General features: G+C 45.7%; 1 protein-coding gene across 4 annotated transcripts in view; it reads right to left on the bottom strand.

Moving 5' to 3' along the window:
- Positions 1 to 15,701, bottom strand: part of Tmem131l (transmembrane 131 like) — a 145,183-nt gene that overhangs the window by 67,985 nt on the left and 61,497 nt on the right. For all 4 annotated transcript variants that reach the window (XM_037206687.1, XM_028894287.2, XM_028894288.2 and 1 more), the window contains exon 4: positions 1,781 to 1,849. In XM_037206687.1, the coding sequence (XP_037062582.1) occupies positions 1,781 to 1,849 (69 nt within the window). The remainder of the gene's footprint in view (positions 1 to 1,780; positions 1,850 to 15,701) is intronic.

Genomic DNA, 15,701 nt, shown 5'->3' on the forward strand with positions numbered 1-15,701 from the left:
AAGGAAAAAAAAAATAACTTTGTGTGAACTACTCACTCAGATTTAAAGTCAGTGAGATTATAAGTTATCTTATTGACATTATCAGTTAAATGATTATAAATTTAGCTTTTAACAAGTTTCTTTATCTAAAAATAAAAATATAGTAATTCAGTACAAAATACTCTGGGCATGGTAGTGCACGCCTTTAATCCCAGCACTCAGGAGGCAGAGCCAGGCGGATCTCTAACTTTCAAGCCAACACGGCCGCAGTGTGAGACCTTGTCATTAATTAATGATGCAGTAATTAAATCAGCACCTAGAATCTTGTAAAGTCAGTAAAATACCTTAACAATTTTATCTCTTCCTCCTTTTAGAAAAATTTCTTTTAAAAAATATCAGCAAGACATTTCATTTCCAAGTCCGTCTGTCCGTTTGTTCTAGCTTCAGAAACTTAGAAGGAAATGACAAAAATGGTAGATGAATGCACAAAGCCACCGACCCGCTGGCCCTGGTGGGCACTCATCACCACGTGACTCCATCAGCTTTGCCTGAACTCCTAGAGTGTGCGGAGAGGCCCTGCGAGCCTCCGCAGAGCTTCAAGGAGGCTAATTGGAGGATGTATCTTTTTAACACCACCGCCCTCTGCACACAAGAGCTTAGTACAGATGTTAAGTTTGAACTGCATCACAGACAAGAGTTCTAAGCTGCCTCCTCTCCAGCCTCCGCCTCCTCTTCCTCATGGGATCCCAAAGCCCGCATTTCTTCATTCATGGTTCTTAACACCGAGTCTCCTCACAGCTGATCTCACCTTCTCTACCTAAATGTCCACAACTGACTCCAGATACTGTCGCTAGAGTACAACTTCCAGGCTGAAGGCACAGCAGGAAAGGTCAACATCTACATCTGGCCTCAAAGAATTCAGAAACCATCAGGACTCAGTTTTCCTATTATAAAAGAATCCAATTTATTCCAGAAAAACAAAGGCCTGACACTGACTCCCTACTGAAGTCTAGCCACTATCAAACAGTATAAAGCATCATTAAATAACTAAAGCGGGGGAGCCAATGGTACGTCTCAGCAGTAAAGCATATGCCTGGCATGGACAAGGTCCTAACTTCGATCCTTAGCACTGCAAAGCAAACAACCACAAAATTAAGGAAGGACTTAAAACAACTTTTACACTCTCCCTTTCATGAAAATATTCCTTTAACAAGTCGCAGGATGGATATCCTTTCATGTTATTAATATGCTTAAAATATAGGCCGGGCGGTGGGGGCGGGGGGGGGGGGGGGGGGGCGGCGGCGGCGCACGCCTTTAATCCCAGCACTCGGGAGGCAGAGCCAGGCGGATCTCTGTGAGTTCGAGGCCAGCCTGGGCTACAGAGTTAGTCCCAGGAAAGGTGCAAAGCTACACAGAGAAACCCTGTCTCGAAAAACAAAATATATATATATATATATATATATATATATATATATATATATATATATATTAAAATATAACTGTGTATATATCATCATATAAAAGATACATTGAGAATAGGGGCTGGAGAGAGGGCTGGGTGGGTATCAGCTCACACTGCTCTTGCAGAGGACTGGGGCTCAGTTCCCAGCACCCACACAGGGTAGCTCACAACTGCCTGTAACTCCAGCTCCAGGATGCAATGCCCTCTTCTGGCCTCTGTGGGCAATCTGCACATAACCACACCTCCCAACACATACATATATAATTAAAAATAAAAAATCTAGGAAGATATACTGGAGATAAATACAAATATGATGAATTACAATAAAAAGATACTTACTGTATTCCAAAATCTAGAACGGATGGCTGAAAATGTAAGCCTTTTCCAATAAACAGTTTCTCTGAGAAGCTAAAAGACAAGAAAAAAGAAGAGACATTAATTGCTGTAATTTTAAAATCTGGACGTTGCAGTCATTTACGTAGGCCATTGACTTTAAATTCAAGAGATATAATTTTACTCCCTTACAAATAAATATGAACTAGAGTTGCAAAAACTTTTGACATTCTTAGTTTATAGTTAATACAACATTTATCAAGTGTACAGATCTTGTCAGCATGGTGATAACATAAATGGGGCCCCACTTAATGATTAGTAGGTTTCTTTCTATATGATATCAGGTAATGGGCCTATCTTCATATACCCAGAAAAAGAAAACCTCCCAGGTAAAGGAGGTGTAAGGACACCTTAGCCTCTAAATTTGTTAGTCAACAGAGAAGGGTCCATTCTAGGCCAGCTCCTGAAGGCAGGCATAATCTCCAAACAGGTCTGCATTTTAGTCCTATAAATGATGAGTTACTCTGTAGCCCAGGCTAGGCTGCTAACTCACTATGCAGCTCAGGCTGATCTGCAAATCTCCTCTCAGCTCCTGAGTGCTGGGAATATAGATATGAACCATTGTTCACGGTATCTATTTTTAAGAATAAGAATCACATAAAATCTCACATAGTGAGTCACACTTTTAGCACTTGTTATTCATTATTGTGACCTCATTTCCTTTTAAAGGTCACAGGGCTGAAGAGATGGTTTGAAAGTTAAGGGCACTTGCTGCTTGCTCTTTAGAGGATCCAGGTTCAGTTCCCAGCATCTACATAGTGAGTCACAACCATCTTTAATTCCAGTTCCAAGGGACCTGACTGCCCTTTTGACTGACTCCTTTGGGCACCAGGCACATACATTCTACACATATATGCATACATACAAGCAAAACATTATACACATAAAATAAAATAAATATTATTTGAAAGTCACTGGCCATAGATCAATTCAGTAGAAAAACATACCAAACACATATAAATGAAAAATATAATAAAGATATAACAAAATATATAAACATCTAAATAGATTAGTTAGATAGATAGACAGACATAGGACAGTTTGAAAGTTACATAATCCAGAGATGTTTAACTGGAGAAGCTCCTTAAGTAAGCATGTTTTATGTGGAGACTCAAAATAGCCTTCCATAATAGAATTCTGCTATCTTTTCCTCCTCCCCAAAAGCTCCCAGGAAGCTGGTCCAGCCTCGGTCATCTGGACCTTAAATCTTCCAGCTAGTAAGTTTTGTGACCGTTAGCAGATCTTCCCTGAAAGCACCATCTACAGAGCGGTTGAGACCCAGCCCCAAGGTCCTCACTCACAACTCCAGCTGCAGTCTTCTCTTCTGTCCCTCCGCATCCATCAAATGCCCTTGCCCTCTAGTCCTCTCCCTGTCCTTTCTTGGTTAGAGGTACCTAGTCTTCATCCCATCTCCAATACCAGCTGTGTTAATAATAAATGCAGCTCTTTGGTCTCATCTACCTAGCTGTCGTCAACTATTCCCCCCTACAGAGAGTGGACACAGAGGAGGTGTGCCGCTTATTGGACTCCTCCAAACCCCAAAGCCCAGCATTAATGTTTTGATTTGCTTGTAAAGAAGACCACCAGCTGCATCCAGAACAGAAGTGAAAAAAATCTCATCGGTCCACCATGGGTTCCCACTCTCTATACCAAGCTGGTCAAGGATTAGCATTCCAGGAAAAACGTAAGCAGCCTTAGAGAGGCTACAGAAATGTGCTGTGTTAATAATGAGCAACAACATTAATAGCAGTCTTCCTGTCTGGTGCAGTGAGAAGTGAGTTGATCATCAGGTTTTGTACATGGTTTCCAAGTGGACAGATGAAGTCTGGAGGATTTCCTCAACTCTCCAGGCTCACAAAGCACAAAGAGGCAGAGCCAGAATCCTAACTCAGATCTGTGGCAGCTGGACTGGAGAATGCTATCAAGTTTAGGCATCAAACGACCTTCAGGGAACCAACTAGGCCTAGCCCACTGGAAAACAGCCTGGACTGCAGCGGTCTCATAAGCCTGGTTCCACACTCAGGGCCATGGCCTTCCTGTCCTGAGTGGGTCAGTAACTTAATTTGTCAGTGCCTGCCTTATTATCTAAAGAGTCAGGGGACCGCAGTATTTAGCTTACAACTGTTCAGAGGACAAGGCCTTTGCTTCAAGCCTGAACATGGTTTATGTAATAACCACAGGATCATGTTACAAAGAGGATGACATTCATCTAACCAAAAAAGCAAGAAAGACAAATGGAAGGGCCACTGGGGCTCAATGTCCATGCTGGCCTCTGGAGCGAGAGGTCCCAATGAAGTGACAGTGACTGTCTGTGAATAGAATAAATTAAACACAGGCCTGGACTACATCCCACATAACAGATTTCAAAGTCCACAGTCAGAAATTTCATGTACTCAACAAAAACCAGGCAACTGGGGATCAATGTAAATAATGCAGCAGAAATGTCCCCAAATTTCTCTAACTTTAAATAGAAAAACAAAATCCCATCAATGATTTTTTTCCCCTAGACTCATTTTCCTCATTAGTAGATTTTACCTCACCTGCTTTGAAAATTTGGAAAACACACAAAATTTAGAAAATATATCAAGGCATATGGAAGTTTAACATTAAGCTAAAATAATTAATAATAATAATAATAATAATAATAATAATAATAATAATAATAATAATGGTAAAAGCCCGTTAGGAGACAGTATTGATCTAGAGAGTCCTCACACACATGCTACCAGACAGGAAGGCTGCTGGTTAAGATTACAATTCCCTCTCCAAGGCAGGCCCCACAAACTACAATTTCTCTTTTCACAATCAATCTTTGAAACTAATCCTGCCCAACCTTTGTCTTAGGCATTCTCAGAGCCTCAGAGCCGTCCTTATTTACTAAAAGACCTTCCTCATCCTGATCCTTCCTCAACCTTCCTGCCTGGCCCCCCCTTACGCCTTGACTCATGTGGGTCCTCTGTCATACCCTTTATAATAAAACAGGGAACAAATGTTTCCCTGACATCTGTGAGCTGCTCTATCCAATGTATCAAAAACCTGGGGGTTGTGGGAACCTTATCTACAGCCTGTGGGTCAGAAGCTTGGGTGAAACAATGTGGGCCTGTGGCTTGGCCCTCAAATGGGGAAGAGGCTTGCGGGCTGGTCTTGGTCTGTAGGCTCTGACAAGACAGAAAATGTCAGGACTGAGCTCGACTAAAGGTCTACTGCAGCACTGATCCCCGCTGGCTGATGGGGAAAGTCCCGCACTTCCAGGAGTCACAGAAATCCTTTGTGTTCATTATTGTGGAGCAAAAGTTAAGGAGAAGGGGTGGCTGGCTTTCCAACAGTGAGTAAGTAGCTAGTAGCCATAATTTAGTCACATACAGATGTCAAAACATATCCTCAAATTATCAGCGCTAAGAACTTAATGCTGTGTTTGAAATGCCAAAGTCATTTCCAAACCAACACCTTCAAAGAAATAATCCTTAGAGGCCCCAGCAAATGAACAATGAGCCACCTTCTCACCTCCATTCTTCCAGAAGCCAACATTCACTCTGAACATTTCACAACCCATTATACAGGAATGGCAAACCTCACCTGGCCTCTTTTACTCTAGGGAGTCCTATATGGCACAAAGGAAACACATGCATCTTGTCCAAGCCAAACGTACGCTATGTATTTTAAATTCTCACCCTGTATCCCTTAAAAGAGGACAGTACAGGAGGAGCTGTCCCGCTTCTGGGCAGGGACAGGGATGGACCACAGAGGTCCTTTCGCTCTTATCTGTGTACCCACTCTTCCTCACACGCAGTCCTACTGGCAGATGGTGATTGAGACTGAGCCCAGAACCTTGTGCGGGCCAACAGCAAACTTTACTTCTGATCTACAGCTTACTTAAAGTCCTTATTTTAAAGATGCCCACCTTCTGCAGAGAACAGAACCCTTTCAGCAGCCAGACACAGCTAGAAGGCAAGGTCTATTTTTGTCTAAATGACCCAAAACAAGTCATTCTATACTTTTTAAAGGTTTATCTCTGTCTAAATGACCCAAATCAAGGCATGCCATACTTTTTTTAAAGGCGTGTCTCTGTCTAAATAATCCAAATTCTTTTGTCTTTCTCTTTTTCCTAAACTTTGGCCACATTTTTCTCTATACTTATAAAATAAAGCCAAATACAACAAAATTAAATGAAAGATAAGCTTGAAAAGGTAGCTAGTCCAAGAGAAAAGCCGTTTGATCAGAAATGAGACTTTGAGTCAGATGCAGCTGTAACAGGATCCCATGGTGCGGGACTCAGTTCCCTCTTGTGCAGAATGGGTGTGCGGTGCTGGATGTAACTGACATTCTCAGAACTATGTGGACACCTAGACTCCTTACTCCACGTCGATCTAGGTGCTGAGGTCATATGTACCCTTTTAGAAACAAGAGCTTAGACAAGGAAATGAATTAACTATAAAGCAGCTGTTCTGGCTGTTCAGGGGGCTTGCCATCTGTTCAAAGACAATGCTCCACTTTTCTAGAGCGAACACCTTTCCCAACCCTGGCAGCACTAGGCCAAGAAATATGGCCTCCTAAGGCCACAACCTGGGTGTGTGGGTGAGCGAACAGGCAAACCACAAGGCTCTCCTACCAAGAAGTACAAGGACCTTCCTAGAAAAAAAAAAAAAAATTGGAAAAAACAGCAAAGGTTTCTCTTCCTTATTAACCATGGGGGAACCCTGGACCTCGGGTAGCTAGGCTGGCACCCCTCTGTCCTGAGTTCCAGCCCCAGCTCCAACGGAGTGCAGAGAATGGAGCTGTATGACAAGAACCTCAGCGAACAGCTGCCGCAGTTGAACACTAGATGGAGGCCACATCCAGATGTGCTGAGAACAGAAGCAGGAAGAGGGAGTGGGTGAGAGCAGAGCACGGGCAGCCCGGGGCCTGGAGTGGCTCCCAGGAAAGGTTCTGTTGGGCCACCGGGAGTGCTGGTCAGGTCCACGGGTACTCAGCCATGCTCCAGCGGACAGAGACATCTATGCTTCAGAAGATGGCCTGCTCTTTCCACACAACTGAATGAGACACAGTGACCGCCACGGAAGAAGCAGGGAAGGTCCCCAACTCTTCTCTATGCTTCTCAGTGGTCTTTTCCAACAGCGGCGCTCAGAGCCTTACCATCTATCAAGATGGCTGCCTTTTAATAAACTGTTCCAACGCCTAGAAAGCACAGCAGGTTTTCTTCAAAATTCAAATTTTAAAAACAATTTAAAGCCAAGACAATGGCTTTGGCCAATGAATAAGAACAAAAAGGAGAAATAAACAAAAGAAATGGCCCATACTCCTATCACAAAGCCTCTGTATCAAAAAGGAGGCACAAATTACTCCATGAAAAAATAATGTTCATGTCTACATTCTGTTGTCCAGAGAAGACGTTTTACATTAAGGACCTACTCACTAGACTGTTCTCATTGCTCGCAACAACACACTATGGCAGTTACAGAAATGTTTCCAGACCTGTGGCTGGCCTCTGAAGGTAAGGTTTCCTGCATCAATACCTTTGCATCCATTCTTCTCAGTGGTATGGACCCCAATGAGATACCCATTCCCCTGAACAAAAAACAGACATTTCTAGGACTCAGTCCCAGTTCTCAGAGGCCTTCGAGAATTTAGTTCTTGCACAGTGTGCAGCTGTGCCATAAATCAATCCCTGCAGAGACAGGAAATGCCCATCTTGGGGCAGGCCTTACTGACTTGTCTTCTGTGGATCCAGACCATGAAGTGAACAGTTTGCTTTATATGTGTTCCCCGCCACTGACATCCAGCACGTCCACCACAGACATATGAGCTATCATCCCACCTGGTCACTGGCAGGACACTCTAAAACCACCAGCCAACAGGAACTTACTGAAGTGTTGGTTACCTCAGGTAACAGGAAGTCGACTAGCATACACTCCAATTTCATCCATGAGGAAATGACCAAATTTGTCAAACCGTTTGCCAAAGCCCTCCTGCTCCAGGGTAGAGATGGGATGTGAACACACTGGGAACCCCTGGCTTCATGGCCTGCCCCCTCCTTGTTATCCTGTAGCCCTCCCACTCTCCTGGTAAAGGAACTAGCGATCCATAGCCGCCACCATGGAGTCCTGGTGAGCTTCCCTAATCTCTCTGCTGGCTGCCATCTCTGGAGCAGCCCTCGCTGGGTTTCTAGGAAACTGTTCCTGTATGCCCTCCTCCTCGACAGCTGCACCATCCTCTGTCTACCCCTCTCTGGCTCCTCGTTCGCTGTGCATCTCTGCACAAGACTGTTTCTGCTCTTCCTCCTGGCTCTCTTCCTCTGACCAATGGTTCCTGCCCCCCACTAGGTCTGCCATCTCTAAGCCTTTGCTGATTCATCACAAAGACATTTGTTATTTGGTGGCTATTCAGGACCTACCTGACAACAGTTGTAGATTTTCCACACTATGGCTTCTGAACTTGGAACTGGCCTCTTACCAGTTTTACTAACTGTCCTTGCAGCTAGGGTCCTGTCACATGACCAAGATGTGGAAGGGAGGGAGGGAGGGATGGAGGGAGGGGGGGGGGGGGGGGGGGGGGGGGGGGGGAGGAGGGAGGAAGGAGGAGGAGGAAGGGAGGAAGGGAGGAGGCAGGAAGAGTTCCTCATGTGGGCAGCAGTGTTAGTGGCAAGGGTGGCAGCGTCCCCGGTTTCTTTGGACAGTCATTCTAGCTGTGAAGTGCCCATAGCTGTGTTCTCCAAGCCTATTCCTAATTCTTCCTAGAGATCCTGTCAGCTTCCAGTATCTTCAAGAAATTCTTCTCCCCCGCCCCCCCCAAAAAAAAGCTGGCAATGGTTACTGTGGTTTAACTGATTCATTCCCCAAGCTTGTGTATCTGTGGCCTAGACTCCTCTGTGAAGCTCCTGGCTTGGCATTCCATCTGTACCAGACCCGCCTCCTGGAGAGACAGTTGCCAGCACCTCCAGGAGGAATCCAAGATGGCAGTGGGCTTGGTGTGTGAGCTTCGCGCCTCGCAGAGTGGCTTGCCTGTGTGCCCACGGGGAAGCCATGTGGGCACCCCACTCTGTAGCCGTCCTCAACTCCACAAGCAAGTGGTTCTGAGGAGTCCCCAGGGATTTCAATACTTTCACACCACTTCAGTTTCTTGTTCTCCATACCCACTCTCAGGACTTTATTTTCAAAAAGCACTGTATTTGCAATTCAAAAAACTTCAAAATATGCCATTGCATTCACACATTAGTCACAGTGCATTCTGCATGCTGCAAAGAACTCTTGTAGCCACATGGACTGTAAAAATCTGTCAAAGAACAGACCAGCAATTAAGTGCCTATTTCCTGGGTTCCTGCTCCAACTTTTTCTTCTTTCTTCAATTCTTCAAACTCCTTTGCGGTTTAAAGACTGACATCTTTCCTAGACTTACTCTAGAGGTAAGTCATACTATCATGTTAAAATAATTTGAATATGATTTCATAATGTACAAAATAAAAAATCCATTTTGCCTTTCTTCCAGCTCTGGGACACCAAGATAGCACAAAGCATAATTTAGTAATAGATGTCTGCAGCAGTAATCTTACACACAGCAAGGGAGACAATGCAGAACTTCACACAGAGAACAAAGGTAATAATAGGCAGACTAGGGATAGGGTTTTTTTCTCCCTTCAGTATAGACAAGCAGTTCAGCTCAGTTCCCAAAGCGTCCTTCTAAGTTTTAGTATCTACAGTCCCTGAAGGTGTGTGCTGTGGTTTGGAGAGTCCCCAGAGACCCAGGTATTAAGGACAAGGTCTGCAGTCTGTGGCTCTACTGGGAGGTGGCAGAACTTTAAAGGTTCAGGTAAGGCCCAATAGGATTTAGAAACTGGAGGCATGGCCCTGAAGGAGACACTGAGACTCTAGATCCTTCTTTTCCTATCTCTAGAGCCTTCTCTTCCTCCCTTCCCCATCCCCCACCCCCACCCCACCCCCAGGAAGAATGACCAGAGGTAAAAGGTTTTATAGCTCTGTCATCACCCTGTGCTGACTTCCCAGACTCCAAATGAGGGAGGCCAACCCACCATGGAACGAAACCTCTAAAACAGCAAGGCAAGATAAACCTTTTCTCCCTACAGGCTGATTCGTGCAGGCATTTATCCCTGTGATGAAAAGCCAGTAGTGAGCCTGCCTCTTTAAAGGATTATCTGAAAGCTCTTGGATCAATCTGATAGCTGGACTTGTTTTTATGATAATACAGGAATAGCAGGCTATGGACATTCCTTTCTTCTACTGCATCCGGATCTCACCACAGCCAAGGCGGAGAGTTTCAAGAGTCAAAGACAAAGACCACAGGCTGCCTCACTATCGTGGACATCCTACACCCCTGTGATGGGCATCACACACATCCAGGCCGAAGTACAGGCCCTCATCATTCAGGGAGTTCACAGGAGGAAATGATCACCTGCTGGGAAGAACCTTAGAAAACTACTCTGGAAGGAGAGCCATCTGAGAGGGGTCTGGAGATCTTAATATACTGTCTTCAGTTCAGAAAAGAGGTTTCAAACAAAGGGGAAAACTCAAGACAAATTATTGAAAAAGGTTAATGTCAAAAACTGAAGCAAATGAAATGTCTGTTTCCCAACAGGATGAGAAAAGGATCCTGTAACTGTATTTTCCACAGCAGCATCTCAATTGAAATGCATTTCATTGACTTACCTTTATCTCAACCCAGGGGGCCGGCGGGATGGTTTGGCCTAAAGGTGCTTCCCAGCCAGCCTACAACCCCAGTCTGAGCCCCAGAACCCACAGTATGGAAGGGGAGAACTGACCACTGTATGCCATCCTCTGACGTCAACATCCATTGCATAAATATGTGTGTGTGTGTGTGTGTGTGTGTGTACATACACACATATATGCGCTTCACACATACTACACATACCATAAGTGTGAAATAAAACAAAATAAAAATAAACTTTTAAAAAGTCCCAACATGAGAAAATTATCAAAATAATGTTTATACAAAACACAGAATGTTAGTAACATTGCCTGAGAAATCTAGTGAATTTTTCCAAGCTTTTAACTGCTTCGTGAAGGGCAGGTTCATGGTCTGCTTGGCCATAATGAATGAAGCAGCATCCTGGCTTTACAGCAAATATGAGAATCTAGCACAATACTAGCATACGCCTCAATGCTTCACTCTGCCTATTCTTATTTCTATGAATATTTGCATAATACGGCAATATTCAAAAAGTTCAACTCCTTTCTGTTGAAAGAAATACATATCTTTTTCTCTGAAAGTAATGTTTGAAAAAGTAATGGAGTGTAGTTCCACAGGCCTTGTATGCACAGGCCTTGAGATTAAATCTCAGAACCAACAAATAAATAAATAAACAAACAAAGTAGCAGAGCCCTTCCAAACATCAATTGCAAGCTGTCTACTGAACACCCATCACATGCTTGGCCACAGAGCATGACTTACTGCCAAGCTCAGTTCTATGCAGTAAGCCTACTGTTAGGGTGGTTCAAAGGCAAATTTCTCCCATATAAACTCCGAAGAATACAAAAAAAAAAAAAAAAAAAAATCAGTCTATAATGTGCCCAGAAGAGAAGTATTCCTTAATAGAAGACAGAGAAGAAAGAGGTCAATTCAGAAATGTGTTGTGTCAAAGCAATGTTCTCTTGACCATACAATGGTAACGCCATTTCTGTTTCAACGCCAGGCTCTGTGGCAGATTGTTCTCTGAGCCCCTAACACCACCCAGGCCCTCCTTCCTCCACATAATGGGGTCTTAGCTGGGCACACATCCAAGGCTCCTCTGAATGTGGGCCTAGCCAGTGATGTAAGTTCTAGCAAACAGGCTGGAAGCTGAAGCTTCCAGGAAAGCTGTGGCCTCTTCTTAGGCCCTCTCCACCTCTGCAATGGATGGCACACCATGAATGTCCAAGAAGGGAAGGGACCACAGTGTCTGCATGCACTGGGGTCCTGGAGACCTCCTGGAGCAGCAGCTGCATGGCTCTGCCTCCCATGGGAGATGTGACCAAGATGGTTTTTCACTGCAGTTGAGGCCGCTTCTTACCTTTTTCTAATGACAGAAACTGCCAGCAGCCACTACTCAGAGGCACCAGTCCTATGCAAACGCCTGTTACGGTGTCTGCCTGCTATTAGAAAGATGGGCCCGTGCCAGATTTTCATAGTGCCCAGGCCCTGAGCTTCCCAGTTCCAGTAACGCAAACACAACTCAGACCTGTAAGAGGAAAAAAGGTAGTTTCCTGCCTTTCACTGGGAAAAGGGCACTGACTCTGACTGTGGTCCTCAGTCAAGTGCTTTAGTCAAGTGCTGATATCAATGAGAAATGCCTACATACGGCTGGTCGAGAATCAGTGCCCTGTCTCGCTATCAGCCACAGAGAACTGCAAGAACCTCTGCGAGACACTGTAGGGAGCCAAAGGTAGAGCTACTCCTGAGTGACACGTTACAACAGAGGCAAAGTGGCGAAAGGAACACAGTGTCCCCATCTGACTCTCGAGAATCAAAGTCCTGGAAGGGAACCTTGTGGTGGGTTGGATGTGAGTGGCCCTAGAGACACATGTATTTGAATGTCTGGTTCTTGGATGGTGGAACTGTTGGGGAAAAATTAGGAAGTGTGGCCTTGTTGGGGGAGGTGTGTCACTGGGGGTGGGCCAGTGTCTGTCTCTCTGTCTCTGTCTCTCTGTCTCCCTCCCTCCCTTCCTCCCTCCCTCCGCCTCTCTGCCTGTCTCCCCGACTCCCAGCTTCCTGTTTGTGGATCACATACAAGCTCTCAGTTACTGCTCCAGTGCCACGCCTGCTGCCTCCTGTCTGGCTTCCTGGCGTGATGGCCATAGACTCATCGTCTAAACTCTTTCTTCTATAAGCCTTGGCCATGATGATTCTTCACAACAGTAGAAAAGTAACTAAAATAGTTTCATCAATAGGAACCCAAATGAACCTACTTTTTCAAGACTGCTCATAACCTCTGTCATTATTGGTATACAGGACTTCCTTCACCTGGGGCAGCTGGTAGGGAACAGTTGACTTCCTGTTCTACTTCAATTGTTCCACATAGGGACCCCACAAGTGTTGAAGCCCATTTGGTTTTCCTGGTCGCTTTGCCCAGCAGGCCTGCATAAAGAGGATGATTGGACCACGGGCCTGAGTGCAGGTGTTTGGAAGGGTCTACACTTGGCTGTATCTATCAGGGAGGTGGGGGTGGGGGATGCCGCTCCTCCCCTTGGCATTGTTATAAAAAACCCTTTGGAATAAGGTTCTGGGCTGGTGGGTTGAGACCCAGGACCTCCTGAGGCTATCCTGTGTTTCTGTCTTTCCTCTCCTCGTCATCTAGGTTTCTCTTTCTAGTTAATTAATTTCTCACTTCTCCCTACTCAAGGGTAACCTGGGCCATAAAAGTGGTGGCTGGTCTGTCACACACAAGCTCTTATAAAACCAGAAAAGGAGTAATGTGGAAAACTGTGTCTTGCTTCCTTGGCAATACTGGGAGGAAGGTGTCTGTGGGACACACCACAGTGGGACAAGAAAGAACTAAATTTCCAGGGTCAACAATATCACTGGATTCTAAGCAGAGACCATGGGGCTAATTAGAAAGCTATGCGCAGAGAGTAAGGGTCTTGTGACCAGCCCTTCAGTAGCCTCTATTAGCACAGAAGACCTGTGAACCCAAGGAAGGACTGAATGAAAGAGGTCCTGTAGAGAGCTCCGCCCATGGTCAGGTGGAGTGCAGCCCCTTACCCGGAAGGAAGGGAAGAAGACAGGCAAACCAGGGACAGCGACAAAGGTCTGCTCCAGAGCTCCATTTATTACAAGCAGTCAGGGAAGATGGCAATATTCTGCCAACTGGAGCCCAGAGAACTGACAGCCACAGGCTGCACTCCACAGGGACCCAGCAACAGTAGCTGGGGCCTCCCTTTCCATTGAGCCAGGGGATTTAATTGTTCTTAATTATACAGATGCCACTCATATGCAAATCATGCACCCAGCGCTTTCCTTTTAAATTGTAATTTTTCTTTCAAACCCTTGAGTGCTGAAGTGTAATTGCTGAAGAGGTTGTAAAAGAAAGAAGGGCCTGCTGGTCCCCAAGCCGAGGAGCCAGGGCCTGTTTGCTCGGGCCCCTTCTGGGTCTGCTCCCCTCTCCCAGCAGGTCAGCCCCCTTCCTGCTCCAGGGACTCCTTTTCAGCCCACCTCGGCCTTCTAACCACTTCCCCCTCTCCCCCCAGCACTCTAGACCCTAGACAAAGAGCAGCAAGCATCCTGTGCAGATCCACAAAGGCGGGCGGCCAGGCAGCTGGAGAAAGCGGGCAGCAGCAGGAAGTGATGTGAGCCCTCCAATGCTCAGTCAATGGCCATCAAGTCCCAAGTAAAGCTCTCCATCACAGTAGAAGATTACGATAGCAATAACAATGGGGAAGAGGGAGGAGCTATTGTAAGGAAGGGAAAAACTGGGTACAGCTTGATTACGATTCAAAAATGAGTAAAAAACCAGAAGGGAATACGAGAAGGCAGCTGCCAGAACGCTGAGCACTGCTGGGATGCATGGGGTGTTTGTAACATTTCCCTTTCCCTGGATTTCCTGAAAACGGTGAAGTGCTTCTGGGTCCAGAACTTTACAAATATTCCGAATGGCATGTTTTTTAAAAGTCCAAGGGCAATAGAAAAGTACAAACCTCCTGAGCACAGCCTGTAGTTGCTCCTGTGTGGACCAAGCAGCACATTTTCACCTTCAGATCCTCTAAATCCCAACAGTCTCTATTCCAGAGTACTCGGCTCTGTCACCTTACTGCACCTGGCCTAATTCCTGCCCTCAGTGTTCTCTTCTCTGGCTCCTGTCTGTGCCCTTCCCCACTCATGTGACCCAGGCCACTCCTCTCCATCTTACCACGGTGAGTCACTGCGAGTCGCTATCACACTAATCAGTCTTCAGGCTTTCCCTACTTAACATTCCAGCCTACTCATCTCGTAGACAACGACTAGGACCATTCTACTTCAATCACCTCTTCACTACACTGTCGTGACCTTTGACCTCTGTCTCAAACTCCACATCCTTTCCACCAGACCTGTATCTGCGTTTAAACCCTAGGCAGAACCTTGCCAGGCCCAGGCCCATGCCACAGCTCAGCAGATCCCACGAGCAAGCTGGATCCCTTGTAGCGGCTGCTGCTTTCCCTGTGGACCATGTTCAACTCTGAAGGTACAGCCCTTTAAAACCCAATTTAGAGCTGCTCAGTGCTTTACTCGGCATCTCCAAGATAACTCCTGTGTTCAAAGGCCTTACATGAAGTCCACGCCACAGTGCCCCAGGGTCCCCACCCAGCTCAATTCCCTCATCTCCTTGGTCCACATCTGCTCCAGCTGCAGAGGTCTTCCAAGCTGCCCTGAGAACACTCCAGGTACACACCAGGTCCAGCTCAGGGGCTTTTGCTGTAGCAGTCTCTCTCCCAAGCATTCTTCACTCAGATAATCTCTTGGCAAATGTCTTCCCTTCTTTCAACTCGTTGAAAAGATTCCCTGCTTAGACCCACAGATGTGGCCCACAATCCACACTCCTGCCTTTGTCTGTCTTTTTCAGCCTCTTCCAGTCCTCACTGCTCCTCTTACATCCATGAGGAGGCTCAGAGAGTCTGCTCAGGGTCACTGCTGCTCTGCTTCCCACTGTAAGGCTGCAAAGGTCCACCCAGACAGGGATGTTGGTCGACTTCGCAAGCTAGCATGTCCTCAGTGTTCACAGTCTCTTAGTAAGCAATGTTAGCTGAGAAAAAGCAAATTTTTTCACTTGTGCCACGGGCTTATAAAATCACAGTTCAGGCCTCAAATAAGAAAAGCAGACAAGGAGTATTCACCACAAATGTAGATTATGTAGCTTAAAGAAAAGTAAAAATCACCTGAGTGGTAAGAT

This window comes from Peromyscus leucopus, chromosome 6 (assembly GCF_004664715.2).
Source record: "Peromyscus leucopus breed LL Stock chromosome 6, UCI_PerLeu_2.1, whole genome shotgun sequence".
NCBI classification, from domain to species: Eukaryota; Metazoa; Chordata; class Mammalia; order Rodentia; family Cricetidae; genus Peromyscus; species Peromyscus leucopus.